A 16171-nucleotide genomic window follows, 5' to 3' on the forward strand; every position below is an offset into this window, starting at 1 on the left:
TATTTTGAGGCTCAAAAAAAGTTATTTGTGAACTTGGACATGATTACACAAAAATAGATGCTTGTGTAAATGATTTCATTCTTTTTCGAGGTGATTATTTGAAATCAACATCATGTCCAACCTGTAAATTTCCTCGATATAAAGATTTGAATAACAAGTTATCCCACAAAGTTATGTGTTATTTCCCTTTAGCTCCAAGGTTACAACAACTATATGTATCACCTGATACTGCAAAAGAAATGAGGTGGCACAAAGATAGGCCTTTTTCTAAAGATGGGAAAATGAGACATCTAGCTGATTCTATTGCTTGGAAAAGTTTTAACTTAGAATATCCATCATTTGCGGAAGATTCACGCAATGTTAGACTTGGCCTAGCTAGTGATGGTTTTAATCCATTTGGAAACATGAGTACTTCATATAGTGTGTGGCCCATTGTTTTAATTCCTTACAATTTGCCACCTTGGATGTGCATGAAGGATTCTTATTTCATAATGTCAACACTTATTCCGAGTCTTAAAGCTCCTGGAAATGACATTGATGTGTATTTATAACCTTTGATTGATGAATAAAAAGAATTGTGGGAGACATATGACGCGTCAATGAAAGAAACATTTCAATTACATGTATCAATTTTGTGGACTATTAATGATTTTCCCGCATATGAAAATCTATCGGGATGGAATACTAAAGGAAAATTTGCATGCCCTTGTTGTAACGAGGATACATGGTCCTTAAGTTTACAAAATGGAAAAAAAAAAATTTATATTGGAAGTCGTTGATTTTTGCCACTTTAACATTTTTGGAGAAATAACGCCAAAGCTTTCGGTGGTACTAAAGAAAAGTGTCCAACTCTAAGACAATTATTCGGAGATGATATAGTTCAACAATATCAACAATTTGATTAGATTAGTGTTACTATTATTTTTTTCTACTAAATATTGATTCAGATATTTTTATTTTTTATTATTTATTTAATTAATTATTAAATTTATATATTATGTTCTCTCTCTTAAAGATATAATTAAAGTATAAGATATATTTATTTAAATATTTTTTAAAATTTTAACATTACGGAAATTATACAGTTAACCCATACTAATAATTTAATTAAGTTGTTGTTATTATTTGCTTCTATCAAATATTGATTCAGTTATTTTTTTTATTATTTATTTAAATAATTGTTAAATGTATGTATTATTTTTCTCTCTTAAAGATAGAATTAAAGTGAAAGATATATTTATTTACATTTTTTTTAAAATTTAAACATTAGGTAGATGATGTTTTAACCATATTTATGTTAGTGTTATTATTTGTTTCTATCAAATATGGATTCAGATATTGTTATTTTTTTATTATTTATTTAAATAATTGCTAAATTTATATATTAATTTCTCTCTCTTAAAGATAGGATTAAAATAAAAGATGTCATTTATTTAAATATTTTTTAAAATTTAAACATTAAATTAAATGAGAGATCCAATTACAATAAAAAAATTATTTAAAAAATTATTTTAAATTTAAGTTCCAAGTATAATATATAGAAATAAACAAAATTAATTTAACAAACATGCGATATGGTTGATAACTAATTATCTTATTAATTATACTTTTGTTTTAAAAACCCTTATGGATCAGGGGAGCTCGGTGGATATCCTCTATTGGAGAACTTTCAAAAAGTTGAAAATCTCAGAAGCAGACATTCAACATTATTCGGAACCTATAGTTGGCTTTTCAGGTGAAAGGGTAGACACGAAAGGCTACATCGACCTTTTCACTAAATTTGGAGGAGGAAAGGTGACGAGGACGGTAAAGATCAGGTACCTCATTATCGATGCGCACACATCATATAACATATTATTAGGAAGGCCCTCTCTTAATACGTTATGCGCAGTCGTCTCTACATATCATTTGGCAATGAAGTTTCCTTCCGCATCCGGAGACATCATCACCATACACGTGGACCAACCCATTGCCCGTAAGTGTTATGCAGACAGCTTGAGAGGACGGCCCAAGTCACCCCAAGACGCGTAGTGCACAACATTGAGAAGACGTCGAGGATTGAGGGCGCAGACTTAGATCCTTGTTTCAACGATGACACACGGGTCAAACCAGTCGAGGCCATAGAGAGACACGACTTCGGGGATGGGCTCAAGTATACCTACACCGGTAAGGCATATGCAGATGTCGTAGAGCTGAAGCAGGCGTTGAACGAACATGTCGATTTGTTCGCCTGGAGTGCAGCTAACATGCCTAGAATCGACCCTCGAGTTGCTTGTCATAGATTATCTGTTTATGCAGAGGCAAAACCGGTCGCTCAAAAGAGGCGAAAAATGGGGGAAGAGAAGAGGGACGCAACCAAGGTCTAGGTGTAGAAATTGCTTTCCGCGGACTTTATTACAGAAGCTACGTATACCACTTGGTTGGCCAACGTGGTGTTAGTAAAAAAATCCAATGGTAAGTGGCGGATGTGCACGGATTATACGGACCTTAATAAGGCTTGCCCTAAAGACACTTATCCTTTGCCCAGCATCGACCGGCTTGTCGATGGAGCAGCTGGCCATAGGGTACTTAGTTTCCTGGATGCCTATTCGGGTTACAATCAAATACCTATGTACGCATGTGACAAGGAGAAAATAACTTTCATCACATAGGAGGCTAATTTCTACTATGAGGTAATGCCCTTTGGCTTGAAAAATACAAGGGCGACATATTAGAGGTTGATGGATCGGATTTTTCATCATTTGATTGGAAAGTGTATGGAGGTTTACGTGGATGACATGGTGGTGATGTCCGATTCATTAGAGCATCATATAACAGACCTTAGGGAGGTGCTACATGCAATACGCCAATATGACATGCGCCTGAATCCTTAGAAGTGCGTGTTCGGGGTCACAGGAGGAAAATTCCTAGGTTTCATGTTAACGCACCGAGGTATTGAGGCCAACCCGGATAAGTGCCAAGCAGTGCTGAGTATGCGTAGTCCAGCAAACATCAAGGAGACACAAAGGTTGGTCGGACGTTTAGCGGCACTATCACGATTCATGCCGACACTAGCTGAGAAAACACAGCCCATGCTTAAACTGATGATGAAGGCTTGTAAGTTCGCGTGGGACGAAGCCTGTGAGCACACATTTGTTAAACTGAAGGAATATTTGTCCTCACCCCCGATATTGCACAAACCCGCAAAAGGTAAACCACTTTTAGTATATCTAGCTATTTCTAATAACACTGTAAGCAATGCTATAGTCCAGGAACACGATGGACAGCAACAACCTGTTTACTTCATCAGCAGAGTTTTGCACGATGCTGAGCTGCGCTACCAAACAGTTGAGAAGGTGGCATTGGCATTAGTAGTTACAACCAGAAGACTACGGTCGTACTTTCAGAGCTATGAGGTCATAGTGCGAACCGACTACCCAATACACAAAATGCTGAGAAGACCCGATCTGGCGGGCCGTATGGTGGGATGGTCGGTTGAATTGTCCGAATTTCATATTCGCTGCGAAGCACGGGGAGCGATCAAAGCCCAATGTCTGGCCGATTTTGTTAACGAGCTGGCTGGACAGACAGAGCTGGACGATAACACATGGACACTTTTCGTGGACGGCTCCTCTAACACTAAAGGCGGAGGGGCTGGTATAGTTTTGCAAGGACCGAACAATTTTCTTCTTGAACAATCCTTGCGATTCGGATTCAAACCCTCCAACAATCAAGCGGAGTACGAAGCATTGATTGTTGGACTGCACTTAGCGGTAGACATGGGCGTCGAGAACCTCACGTGCAAATCTGATTTGCAACTCCTAGTTGGACATATGGATGGTAGCTTTCAGGTGAAAGATCCTCTCCTCTCACGATATTACCATGTTGTGAAGGGAATGTTGGCACAATTCAAAACTGTACGGTTGGAACACATTAACCGCGCGCAGAACTCTAGAGCAGATCTACTCTCTAAGTTAGCTACGACGAAGATGAAGGGACAACATCACACAGTAATTCATGCTACTCTCAGTCAACCTACTGTCACCATGATAGATAGCAATGTCACAGAGGTCTCTGAAACAGAGGACAAGGGGTGGATGGCTCCCATAGTTCAGTTCATACAACACGGTGAGGACAGCGGGGCCGACGATCCCGCAATCAGAAGGAAGGCTTCGCGGTTCATGCTCACAGGCGGCGAGTTATATAGAAGAGGCTTTTCCAACCCTCTCTTAAAATGCGTGGCCGAAAATCAAACGCAATACTTGCTGTATGAATTGCACACAGGCATTTGCAGTTTTCATTCCGGTTCACGAGCCATGACGTCCCGCATTTTGCGAGCGGGGTATTATTGGCCCACCCTCAAGACAGATTGCGACAGGTATGTCCAACGATGTACTCGCTGCCAGCAGCATGGCAATCTCTTACACGCGAAGCCAGAAGAACTTCATGCCATTATATCTCCATGGCCATTTGTTATGTGGGGTATGGACATCTTAGGACCTTTTAGTCCTGGGAAGGGACAGGTCAAGTTTTTGCTAGTGGCAGTCGATTATTTTACCAAATGGATCGAAGCAGAACCTCTCGCTACGATCACGGCTCAGCAGGTACAAAAGTTTGTTTGGCGCAATCTAATCTGCAGGTTTGGCGTTCCAAAAACCATTGTAACAGACAATGGGTGACAGTTCGTTGATAAGGGGCTGGCTGACTTTTACAAAGGACTCCATATTTGCCATGTTACTAGTTCGGTGGAGCATCCGCAGACAAATGGCCAAGTAGAGGCCGGAAACAAAGTCATATTGAAGGAATTGAAGAAACGACTCGGGGATGCGAAAGGCACCTGGGCCGATGAACTACTAGAAGTTTTGTGGGCCTATCGCTGCACCCCTCAATCCACGACTCAGGAAACACCATATAGCTTGACATACGGGGTTGACGCGATGATTCCTATTGAAATTGGCGACACTTCACTGAGACGACAACTCTTTGACGTTAACCTTAACAACGAAAGCATGCTCATAAACCTGGACTTGCTCCATGAGCTCAGGGATCGTAGTTGCATACGAGAAGCAACATCCAAGGTTCGAGCTCAACGCCGCTATAATTCTAAAGTCAAGCATCGATCGTTTCATCAAGGAGATTTGGTTTGGCGGATGGCTAGTAACGCACGAAAGCATGCAAGCAAATTCTCCCCTAACTGGGAGGGTCCATTTCGCATCCGTGAGGTCATTGGCAAGGGAGCTTACCGCCTAGAATACCTGTTTGGGACCCCTATACCAGCAACTTGGAATTCGTCACATCTAAAATTTTATTATAGCTTAGACTATTCATGTGGCACACGATGTACTCTTTCTTACCTCGATTTTTTTTCTCTAAGGAGGGTTTTTGTCGAGGAGGTTTTAATGAGGCATCCTCGTTACTAATAAAGTATTTGCATTCCTTTTATATTGTTTTTCGATTGGATTTGTCCATTTTCTCTCATGCGATAATACAGTTCTTACTCTCCCAAGGGGTCTGGAAGCCTCGTTAACCATGACGAGCCCTCCCCTCAACTCTTCACTATGGGCCAGGTAGCATCATTAACCACGATGATCCCTCCCATACACCACCACTACGCCCCATATAACGTTAACTCTGTCCATATCTCGCCAAGAACTAACTTTGCCCAGTGATTGGCCATCGCGGCCGAGACCATATCTCCCCAAGTGGCCGACAAATGCTCCCACTCACATGCTCAGGGACGTCGCTATCGCTCGTCTTGCTAAACATAATTGCGAGACACGTCCCTGTTGAGTTAATTCATAGTACATATACGACAATTAATTTCAACATCAGATAATATCACACAAACATACGACAGTTCATTACAAATGTCCTACAAATCATAAAAGTTCAGCATCTGACTTAAAGACCTTTTACACATAACACATAATGTCATCTTAGCACAAAATAACATCACACACATAAGTTCATCATATAGACGGCGGCGATGACACCTTCCCGGGATCGCTAGCAGCGACTTTGGCAGATGCTATGTCATCAATACTCATCAAGACCCCATCATAAACATCCTTCTCGATGTTAATACGATCATCTCCTGCATCGAAGTTGAATAGGTGGGCAGTCTGGCGAACGGCTTTGTAAAAGCCCTCCTCATGTTGAGCCATGACGTATCCCTCCAACTCGTAAATCCGCTCTAGGGCCGCAATATGTTCGGCCTGCAGGGCCGCCAATCTCTCCTCTAACCTTTCCAGTGCTGTTTGTGATTCTTCATCCTTCATTTCCAGCTCCTTGCAACGTGCTTTCAGTGTATTGCGTTCCCCTAATAGCTGGGACCTCTCATTTTTCACACTACCTAGTTGTAGAGACACCTTTTGCCTCCTTTGATTTGCCTCTGCCAAATCCCTTTGCAATGTTTGTATTTCAACAGATAGTCTACTGGAGTCTGGCAACTTGCTTAACACCGTCTCCAAGTGTCGTCCAATTACCATAGCTCTCACTTGGAACTCGTTCAGTGCATACAACACAGTCTCTAGACGGAGGGCCAACACTATCTCCACCTCCTCTAGGGACAAGGACACCTCTATGCCTTCATTTATCTTCAACTGGGCATCAAAGAGGGCCGACAAGGCGTCTTGGCCTCCTTCTTCAGCATTCCTCGTCTTTTTTGGCGAAGGAGCGCGGGGGGTTCCTGGTTTGGAGGGCCTGTCGTGACGTTTGCCCCTCTTCTTTTCAACAGGTGGGGGTAACATGTCCCCCCTCTGTGACGATCCTTCTGCTGCCATCGGCCCAGCACTTCCACCACTCTTTTTCTTTTCTTCTTCCATCCTCTTGCGCCTTAGTTCCAACTAGATATCCTTTCCAAAGCCACCGGCTGCTGCCATGATACCTGCACAAGCATAAATGCATCAACCACCATTGGCTAGTTCCCCTGGCCAGGTACTATAGTACTGTAGAAAGACTTGGGGTGATGGTTTTAGATGCAGCACGTGGCAAATTAGTCTGAAGGATTGCAAGGCAGCCCAACTGTTGGGGTGCAATTGACTAGGAACTACATTTAACACCCTTAATACGCCCATCGTGAAATCGTCAAACGGCACGCAAACATGTAAGTCGGTAACTAAGGTTGCGTACATATAAAAGAAATCATGCGAATGACCCTCACACCCGTGGCACATACTATCCCCTCTCTTAACCCGCTCAACACTCATAATACGCTCATCGACGGTATCTGCTATGATATCAGCCCGCTTGCGCCAGGCTGCTAGTTCGGCGGATCGGGTGAACCGCGACAAGGGAAGCTTAACTCTAGGGTCTACCCAGTCATACCCCGGCTGATGTAAGGTCGCATATTCCTCGGCCCCTACAACACAGTCACTATCCTCTGGGGATGTCAGACTGTTCGACGAATCGGGTATATCCCACTCCTCGTCTGACTCACTACACCTACTAGAAGCACAATAAGCTGAAGGGGATGACATACCTGGGGAGGCTGCTACTTCTTTGCTTGGGGGACTTCCCTTCTCAGAGCACAAATCCTTCTCGCTCTGGGCCCTCACCTCTATTTATAGGAGCCCTAGGGTATCAGGTGTACAAGGGTTATGCACGGATTCCGATGTCGCCATCATGGCTTGTATCTCGAGCCCCGCGCTACTCTCACTCTACCTCTAGACCCTGCACTCCTATTTTCGTTTTGCAGCGCCGTCGTACGACTCATTACTCTTTCATTAATGTTTTCATATAGACTCTTGTTCACTTTGTGTACTACGAGCCTGGGGGGCTAGTGTATAGGGAGCCTCTCTACATCTCATTAATTAAAGTACAATAGGGAACCCTGGGAGGGATGTACTCAGACACGAACACGACAGGAAGGGGGGTTGTGCAGGGTAAGGCACAGTCAGCAGAAGAAGATGAGGAGAAAGTGGTGTGGTAAGATCCCGGCCCAGTGGCCGTGAACACCACGACCCAAATGGTGAGATACATCTCAGCCAAGGCGTGTTCTGTAACTTGGCAGGATAGCAAGAACATTTAGGATTGGAGGCCGGGTAGATGTCGGCCATAGGGGTTGGTACATTTTGGCCCAGTGGTCCTGATACGTAATGGGCCAGCAGCGCAGAGGGGTAGACTTATCCCAGTCATGACAAAGATAGCACGCAGGTCCAAGAGCTCAGAAAATCGACAGTAATGAGAATGTAGAAAGGTTACCGTTAAGGCCTGGGGGCAGTTACTGTATTGATTAGATTCCTTAGTGCTTAATGGGAGAAGGAAACCGCCCTATAGGCAATAAAGATGGAAATAATGCCAGGTAGTATAAAGGACAATTCACTAACTGACAGGTGACATCTATCTAAAAACTCATATAATATAGAAAGAATATCGAATTATTGTTGACTTAGGCATCAAAGTGTTTGTAGGTACTCCCACTCTTGACAGTGAACCAGAGTCAGTTGCGAGAAAGGGAGACATGTTGTAAGAAGAAGAGGACCGAAGGCTCTTGAGATCGTTTGGTTTCCTACCATACAAGAACATGTGCCAAATTACAAATCCCATTATATATCGAAAGAAAGTTGTGAGTTTTCGATAAGAATTTGATTAGAATATAATAATAACAATTAAGTTACTCTCAATATGATTAGTAATGAATAAACTTTTTTTTAAATAAAATAATTTCATCTCAATATGATTAGTAATGAATAAACTTTTTTTTTTTAAATAAAATAATTTCATATCCTTGGTGTTTTGGGTATGGTGAAATAGGAATTATTTTGGTGTGACAAACATGCCCTTTTTATGTGGGAGTTGACTAACGATCCGCGTTTTCTTAATCCCCTTCTCCCCTTCCCAGAGAAAGTGACACTCAAAAGCACGTTTTGAATTCCACCTTTCCACGCAAAACCAAATTGACAAGGCATTGGTGTACTCGCCCACTTTGTTTCTTCTGTTAACTTCTCTTTCGATTGGTTTACCAAACTGTTAGATTTGAGGTTTCTTGCTTGTCTTTCTTTGTGCATGTTTTGAAGATAGAAGAGCTGGAAAGAAACTAGTTGTTGTTGCTCATTGAGGGTTATATAATCGCTTAATCTTGCCATTATTGCGAGTTCGATATTCCTGAATATATTGTAAGATAGTTCTGTGTTTTTTACTGGATGCTGTGATTGGCGGGGTTGTTTGTTTTAGTTATAATTGGACGTTAAAGGTTCGAACTCGCAATCTTGAATGAGGTTTTTTACAAGGATTTAGGGGGTTATTAGAAAATAGAGAGATTTTGTTGGCAAATCTGTCAGAATTTGTGGGTTTAACCATTGAGGTGTTTATCGGTGTCATATTTGGAAGGAAGATGGTTGGAAGCATTACGAATGCACATTCAAATTTTTCTCTTGTGAATGTAAATGGTGGTAGTTTAGAAGAAAAGGTTGATGAGATTCGTGAGCTTATTGGGAAAGTGGAGGGTGATCCATTAAGAATAGTTGGTGTTGGAGCTGGTGCTTGGGGCAGTGTATTTATTGCTATGTTGCAGGAAGCTTATGGTAGTTTGAGAGAAAAGGTTTTGATAAGGATATGGAGAAGACCGGGAAGAGCTGTTGACAGGCCAACGGCTGAACAATTGTTCAAGGTGATCAATTCAAGGGAGGATGTACTGAGGAGGCTCATTAGGAGGTGTGCGTATTTGAAATATGTTGAGGCTAGGTTAGGTGATAGAACACTTCATGCGGATGAGATTTTGAAAGATGGGTTTTGTTTGAATATGATAGATACCCCTCTTTGCCCTCTGAAGGTTGTGACAAACCTGCAGGAGGCTGTGTGGGATGCTGATATTGTGATTAATGGCTTGCCATCAACTGAAACTCTAGAGGTCTTTGAGGAAATTAGTAAGTACTGGAAAGAGAGAATCACTGCCCCTGTCATTGTATCCTTGGCGAAAGGTGTAGAGGCTGAATTGGGCACTGAGCCTCGGATTATAACTCCCACTCTAATGATCAATCGAGCAAGTAAGATACATTTACATTTATTTTATTATCTGCTTTATTGATTAAGTGTCATTCACTCTAAAGTTTCCATTCTTTCTATCTGCATTTCAGCGGGGCAATGTAAAACGTATGTAAAGCTAAGTTAGTTCTCTTTTAGCATATTTAAATAGTTTTATTTGAATTTGTATGGTTCCGACCAAGCCAATTTCCTGTTCCTAGTTTGGTTTCTCTATTGCACTACCAAAACACTATAACCTTTTACTTGTTTGTGGAGGCAAGCCTAGTTATATGATTTCCTGTTAGTGTTTAAGATAGTCTTTGTTATAGGTGATCATTGTCTACGTAACTGTTTTCAGGAAGTTACAACAATGGTTCAGTTTGTTGTAACAGTTTTTCTTATTGTCACATTAGTGCTGCACAGTAGTCTTAACTTGGTATGCAGTCTTTGTAGAGTGTATATAATCCAAAGTGCACTGTACTGAATATTTCAGTAAGAATAAAATCTATCCTCTTTCATTTTCTCTGTGGATATTGTAATATTTCCTAACACGCTTGTGAATAAGGGAATGAAATACAACCAAGGCATAGTATTGAATAGTTGAAACAAGCATGGAAAGGTTGTCCATTGTCCTGAAGAATTTAACCATTGATAGCCTTTCTCTTGTGTCTTTTTAAAGTACCAGCATTCCTATATTTATTGATTAAAAATGGACTGACCATGTTCATAAGAAAATTGTTTTCTTTTTACCCTTCTGTCCATGTTTAGACGCTTGGTGAGAATATTGAGTCTATTTGAATATGATGTGGGAACCATAAGACCCAGTGACAACTGGAAATCTTTGTCTCACTTGCTTCTTTTCTTTATTCTTGTGTTTTTCTTCCTTGTTTGCAACATTCCTTTGTGGATTTTCCTGCTACTTAATAAAAAAATTGGCTGGTTCATGGTCTCATTAGTTGATTTGACCTATTCAGTCCGGTATTTAAAACATTGATTTGAAGGATTGAATCCTTAGTTAATGGGAAAGTAATTTGTTGTGCAAAAGAAAATGAGAAAGCACATTTTGGGACGTGCAATTCAATAGCTGTTTAGAAATAGAATATTGTGATATTGGACAAGAGATCTGCTTGCCCTGTAGCCATGGACTAAGAGATCTGCTTGGTTCTCTCAAAATACTGAGATTATGTTTAATAAAATTTAAAAAGTGATTTCCGTTCTTGATATACATCTATAAATGATGTTTGATACGTTGAATATTTGATTTTTGTTCATTGTCACATTTTGGCATTCAATAGAAAATTATGTAATTGAACCTTGTAATGGAAGAAACATTTCTGTTTGTGGGGAAAATCTTGATATTTTTTCTGGAGTGCTTATTTTTGTAATGGTGCTTGACATCCATGTTTAATCGAATTCCCATCATTGCCTGATTTACTTGCAGCTGGAGTACCCTTGGAGAACATTCTTTATCTTGGAGGACCCAACATTGCCTCGGAAATTTTCAACAAAGAATATGCTAATGCTCGGATATGTGGGGCAGGAAAATGGAGGAAACCGTTGGCAAAGTTTTTGAGGCAGCCTCATTTTATAGTGTGGGATAATGGTGATCTTGTTACCCATGAAATCATGGGTGGGTTAAAAAATGTATATGCTATTGGAGCTGGTAATTTCATCACTTTCTTCTTACATTTCTATAGATCATAAAGAACAGCTTCATAGAAGCAGTACCTAAATGCTACTTTAAGCAGGAAATAGATAATATCCGCTGTGGCTTTATTGAGAAGATAGAGCATCAGGGGAAAATATTGTCTGTGTTGGATTTTGCCCGTTGGTTATAGTGCGTGCTTGAATTGCTATTATTTGATTTGAGTATTGCAAAGGTGGGGTCCGGGGGTAGAGATGTAAGTAAGAGTGGCAATTCATCATGTGCTTTTTAGCATTGTGAAGACAATTTATATCTAGAAATCCTTCTCATTAGATAGTGGATGCATCACACCAGTGGCAATTTTTTGACTAGAAGATTTTTCGATTCCTAGTGTCTGCCATCTTGACTCTTCTTGAGTATTTACCTTTGCCTAATATCACTTGAGAGGTCTTAGAGACTAAATATTAGGTGTTTATTTATATTTCTGAGTGGTGCTTAATGTTTTGAACTTTGAATGAATTTTCTGTCAGGTAGAGCAACCTCTTTTGATATATCACATTTAATAAACTGTATTCATGATATTTCTATTTAATAGGAATGGTTGCTGCTTTAACAAATGAAAGTGCCACCAGCAAGTCGGTATACTTTGCTCACTGTACTTCAGAGATGATATTTATCACTCATCTATTGGCAGAAGAACCAGAGAAACTTGCAGGGCCACTTTTGGCTGATACTTATGTAACTTTGTTGAAAGGTCGTAATGCATGGTATGGACAGAAGTTGGCCAAAGGGGAATTGAATCTTGAAATGGGTGACAATATCAAGGGCAAGGGGATGATTCAGGTATAGATTTTGTACATTCAAATTTCAACATGTTTGTGAGTTGGGGATAATGGTTGTCATGCTGTCAGATAAGAAAGAAGGAAGAATTAGTCATTAGTCATAAATATACATTTGATCCCTATAACTATGTTATTTTCTTTAAATAATCTCTAAGGTTTTAAAAAAAGTCTATGACTAGGATTGGTGGCCGCATAAGCTGCATTTTTTACAATTTCAAGGATTGCAATAAAACCGCAACTGCTATGGTAATAACAATATAAAACCTTATTTAATTTTCTTAAAACCGTAATAATTGAAAAATTACGTGCCTCTAGTCCTTCATGACTGGTGAGGGACAAAATACATTGATTTTTTGTTAAAACTAGGAACTGAAAATGAATAAAATTTAAATTTGAACTAAGGCTCTATTGGACAAGCTTTATAAGCACTTACAGAAGAAAAAACGTGAAGGGAAAATGTAATAATCTTGCTTCATAAACTAAAAGATTTTGTCGGCTATTTAGGATAAATACTTGCTATTCTAGTTTTGAAAGAGTAATTATAAAATAGCAAAGATCTGAAATTATTATTTCAGACTATAGGGAAGACTTGAAATTATTTTCAGATTTTATTGTTGAAGGATTTTTTTCCTTTTTTAATATCCTAGAGATCTGCTTAAAGAGGAGATTCCAGATTTTATTAATTTCCTTTTTTCAGCCCTTAGTCTTCTATTTATGTGTAATATCTTCTGATGATTCTCAGTGGAGGAAATAAAGTTTTACTGCTTAATTGTCCTAGTTCACCAACAAGGAGGGAAGCCAACTAACTATAGATTGCAAATGGGTGTTTACAATTAGTTACTAAGCAGAAGGGTTCACGCACTCACATATGGCATTGATTACTCTGAGCCCTGTTGCTGAGCCAAACTCCGTTAGAGTTCTTTTATCTCTTGCAGCCACTTTTGACTGGTCCCTAGGACAATTAGATGTCAAAAATACCTTTCTCAATGGAGATTTAATGAAAGAGTATATATGGAAGCCCCTCCAGGATACGGAGAGAAGTTTGGCACAAAAGTGTGCAAGCTGGTAATGGGTTAAAACGGTCACCAGGGGCTTGGTTTGAGAAATTCACCGAGTTTACTTCAAAGTCATGGGTACGCACAACGCCAAGGTGATCACACAATGTTCTTCGAACATTTACAAGATATCCATATTAACAGTATATGTGGCTGATAATATAATTCTTGTAGGAGATCATGTGTTTGAAATGAACTGCATGAAGACATCATGTCAAAAACATTTGAAAACAAGGACCTAGGATCCTTTATGTATTTCCTCGGTATGGAGGTTACTCATTTAAAACAGAGGATTATGGTGTCACAAAGAAGTATGTTCTTGATCTTCTTAAGGAAGCAAGAATGAGTGATGTGGACCAGTAGACACTCCAAATGATCCCAATCATAAGCTTTATGATAAGAAGGAAAGATATATAGTTATACATTCATCATCTCAAAGGCATCATGAAGCAGTATATGAGATCCTTAGATACTTGATATTTACTCCAGGCAAGCGTTTATTCTTTCAGAAGACTCCATAACAGAATATAGAGGTATATACTCATGCACATTGGATAGGCTTAGTAACTAATAGGAGATTCACTTCTGGATATTGTACATATGTTTGGGAAAATCCGGTGCAAAATAAGAAGCAAAATGTTGTAGCAAGGAATTTGTCAGAAGCAAGAATATAGAGCTTGGCTAGTGGGATGTGTGATATGCTTTGCTGAAAATAACTCTTCAAGAGTTTCGGATGCCCATATACAAATGTCAAGGAAGTCACACTTCATCAAGCAGAAGATTGGAGCTATTTGGTTGTCATTTGTTACCTCTAACAAACAAATATCAGGTGTTTTCACCAAAGTGCTTCCCAAGCCTAGTTTTGAATAATTTGTAAGCAAGTTGGACGTGTTAGACCTATGCTCCGACTGGAGGGAGGTGTCGGATTTTAGGTGAAATACTTGCTATTCTATTTTAGGAAAGAATAATTATAAAATAGCGAAGTTCTGAAGTTATTTTCAGATTTTATTGTTGAAAGACTTTTATCCTTTTTTCAGCCCTTTCTATTTATGTGTAATATTTTTAGTCAAGAAATGAAAATAATAAAACTTAGTTTTTTCTTCTTAAAGTTTGGACATTGCTGTTTGTGAATAATTACCCTGGTTTGCATGTTAGGGAGTTTCTGCTGTTAGGGCCTTCTATGAGCTACTTAGTCACTCCAGCTTAAACGTCCTAAATCCTGAAGAAAACAAGCATGTAGCCCCAGTGGAGCTTTGTCCCATCTTGAAGGTGTTATACAGAATTTTGATAGCAAGGTAACGCATATTGGTACCTCATTTTTCACCTTTGCATGAAAGAAAAATGTGAGAACAGAATTCAATTATTTAAACTAGCTTTTTCACTGGTTTTTGACCTTGATCTGCAGGGAATATCCAACCCAGGCCATTCTTCAAGCATTAAGAGATGAAACCACGAATGATCCCCGTGACCGCATTGAGATTGCGCAAAGCCATGTGTTTTATAGGCCATCTCTTCTTGGTCATAAGCTTTAGTGCATGCTCGATTTCAATCATCAAATTAAACAGCTTTTTTTCTGAACATCTGAACAGGGAGAAAATGTTGGGTTGATGTTCAACGTCTTTTTGAGCAACAAATCAAACGCACTGTTTAATTTTTATGTTGACAAGCTTCAAACTGCAGTTTAACTCATTGATTGGGATGATGAAAAGTACATCGGAACAGTGATCTCAGATACTTTCACAATCTCATCATGGGTGAGAGAGCAAGTAAATTTTGGGATTTGGTAATGGTGCTTGTAAAAATATCAGTTTTTTTTTTCATTTTTTTCTCATAAGCTTTAGCTCGATAATGATTTTTCGTGCATGATAATAATGTTATCCTTTTAGTAATAACTAATTTTAAAAAAAATATGTAAACTGATTTTAATTAGTTGATTGTAGAATAATTTACAATGTATTAACTTTAAAAAACAAAAACAACGGGGATTGGAAATGCTGGCAATTAGGAAACTTTTCCATCGTAAATACATTATTGATGCAAAAGTAAAAAGTAATATAATTTTAAAGGCTGAAAATAAATTAGTATATTTAGAGAATAAAAATGAAAAAAATGTAGAACTAAACAAAATAACAAATTTACAAATGTGAATAGACTACAAATTGCAAGTAACTTTCGAAACAATTGTTTTGTGGAATTTTGAACCCAAATAATCCCAATCAAATAACTTGGATCATCTATCAAGGTAATTCTTAGTAGAGACCAAAATCATCTCAAAAAATATCCATGTTTTCACACTAATAAATTTTAATATTTGGGTGTAGAGAGCAATTACAATCACAAAAAGAAGTTACTCAAACATAATCTTAAAAGTTGTCAACGCGTTACTTATGTGATTTACTTTCTATAAAAACTGTGTTTTTTTTCTTTTTCTTTTTAAATTTTAACTCTTAGTTTATAAGCTCTTGCAAATAAATCAATATAATACCGCTAGATTCCATTATTGAAAATATTGTAATATAAAAAAATAAAGGCGCAAAAAGAAAGTTCTATCTATTTAAAAGACAGGTTCAAGGGCGTTTAATAAACTAATTTAAGACAACTTAACTAAAACAATGACACAATGTTTACGTCAATTTTTAAATTACTAATAACAAATTTAGTAATTTATTGATTTTAAGGTATCATTA

General features: G+C 38.8%; 2 protein-coding genes across 5 annotated transcripts; both read left to right on the plus strand.

The window, feature by feature from the left end:
• The first annotated feature begins 2465 nt into the window (after positions 1–2465).
• On the plus strand, positions 2466–5399 carry LOC114187364. Its single transcript, XM_028075608.1, has 3 exons — positions 2466–2564; positions 2874–4583; positions 4662–5399. The coding sequence occupies exons 1-3, from the start codon at positions 2466–2468 to the stop codon at positions 5397–5399; spliced, it is 2547 nt and encodes an 848-aa protein (XP_027931409.1).
• Positions 5400–8779: 3380 nt separating this feature from the next.
• Positions 8780–15304, plus strand: LOC114187145 (probable glycerol-3-phosphate dehydrogenase [NAD(+)] 1, cytosolic). 4 transcript variants are annotated; one of them, XR_003605196.1, is made up of 6 exons: positions 8780–9965; positions 11384–11605; positions 12183–12430; positions 13208–13579; positions 13659–14416; positions 14640–14701. XR_003605196.1 is itself a non-coding variant. In XM_028075291.1 (5 exons), the coding sequence occupies exons 1-5, from the start codon at positions 9314–9316 to the stop codon at positions 15014–15016; spliced, it is 1389 nt and encodes a 462-aa protein (XP_027931092.1). In that variant the 5' UTR covers positions 8784–9313; the 3' UTR covers positions 15017–15304. The 4 variants fall into 4 exon arrangements, 2 of the variants coding, with proteins under 2 accessions (XP_027931108.1, XP_027931092.1); XR_003605195.1 differs by having other exon boundaries at positions 13208–14416; XM_028075291.1 differs by lacking the exons at positions 13208–13579; positions 13659–14416 and adding an exon at positions 14890–15304 and having other exon boundaries at positions 8784–9965; positions 14640–14779.
• Positions 15305–16171: the final 867 nt, after the last annotated feature.

The sequence above is a fragment of the Vigna unguiculata genome, chromosome 1 (genome assembly GCF_004118075.2).
Source record: "Vigna unguiculata cultivar IT97K-499-35 chromosome 1, ASM411807v1, whole genome shotgun sequence".
NCBI lineage: Eukaryota > Viridiplantae > Streptophyta > Magnoliopsida > Fabales > Fabaceae > Vigna > Vigna unguiculata.

What these genes read in the sequence shown, in the direction of transcription:
- LOC114187364 (XM_028075608.1), top strand. Translation starts at nt 2,466, where the DNA reads ATGTGCACGGATTATACGGACCTTAATAAGGCTTGCCCTAAAGACACT. An exon ending in ATGGAGCAGCTGGCCATAGG is followed by an intron (nt 2,565 to 2,873) that starts GTACTTAGTTTC and finishes CTGAATCCTTAG; the next exon opens with AAGTGCGTGTTCGGGGTCAC. An exon ending in CTACGATCACGGCTCAGCAG is followed by an intron (nt 4,584 to 4,661) that starts GTACAAAAGTTT and finishes AATGGGTGACAG; the next exon opens with TTCGTTGATAAGGGGCTGGC.
- LOC114187145 (XM_028075291.1), top strand. Translation starts at nt 9,314, where the DNA reads ATGGTTGGAAGCATTACGAATGCACATTCAAATTTTTCTCTTGTGAAT. An exon ending in TCTAATGATCAATCGAGCAA is followed by an intron (nt 9,966 to 11,383) that starts GTAAGATACATT and finishes ATTTACTTGCAG; the next exon opens with CTGGAGTACCCTTGGAGAAC. An exon ending in AGGGCAAGGGGATGATTCAG is followed by an intron (nt 12,431 to 14,639) that starts GTATAGATTTTG and finishes TTTGCATGTTAG; the next exon opens with GGAGTTTCTGCTGTTAGGGC.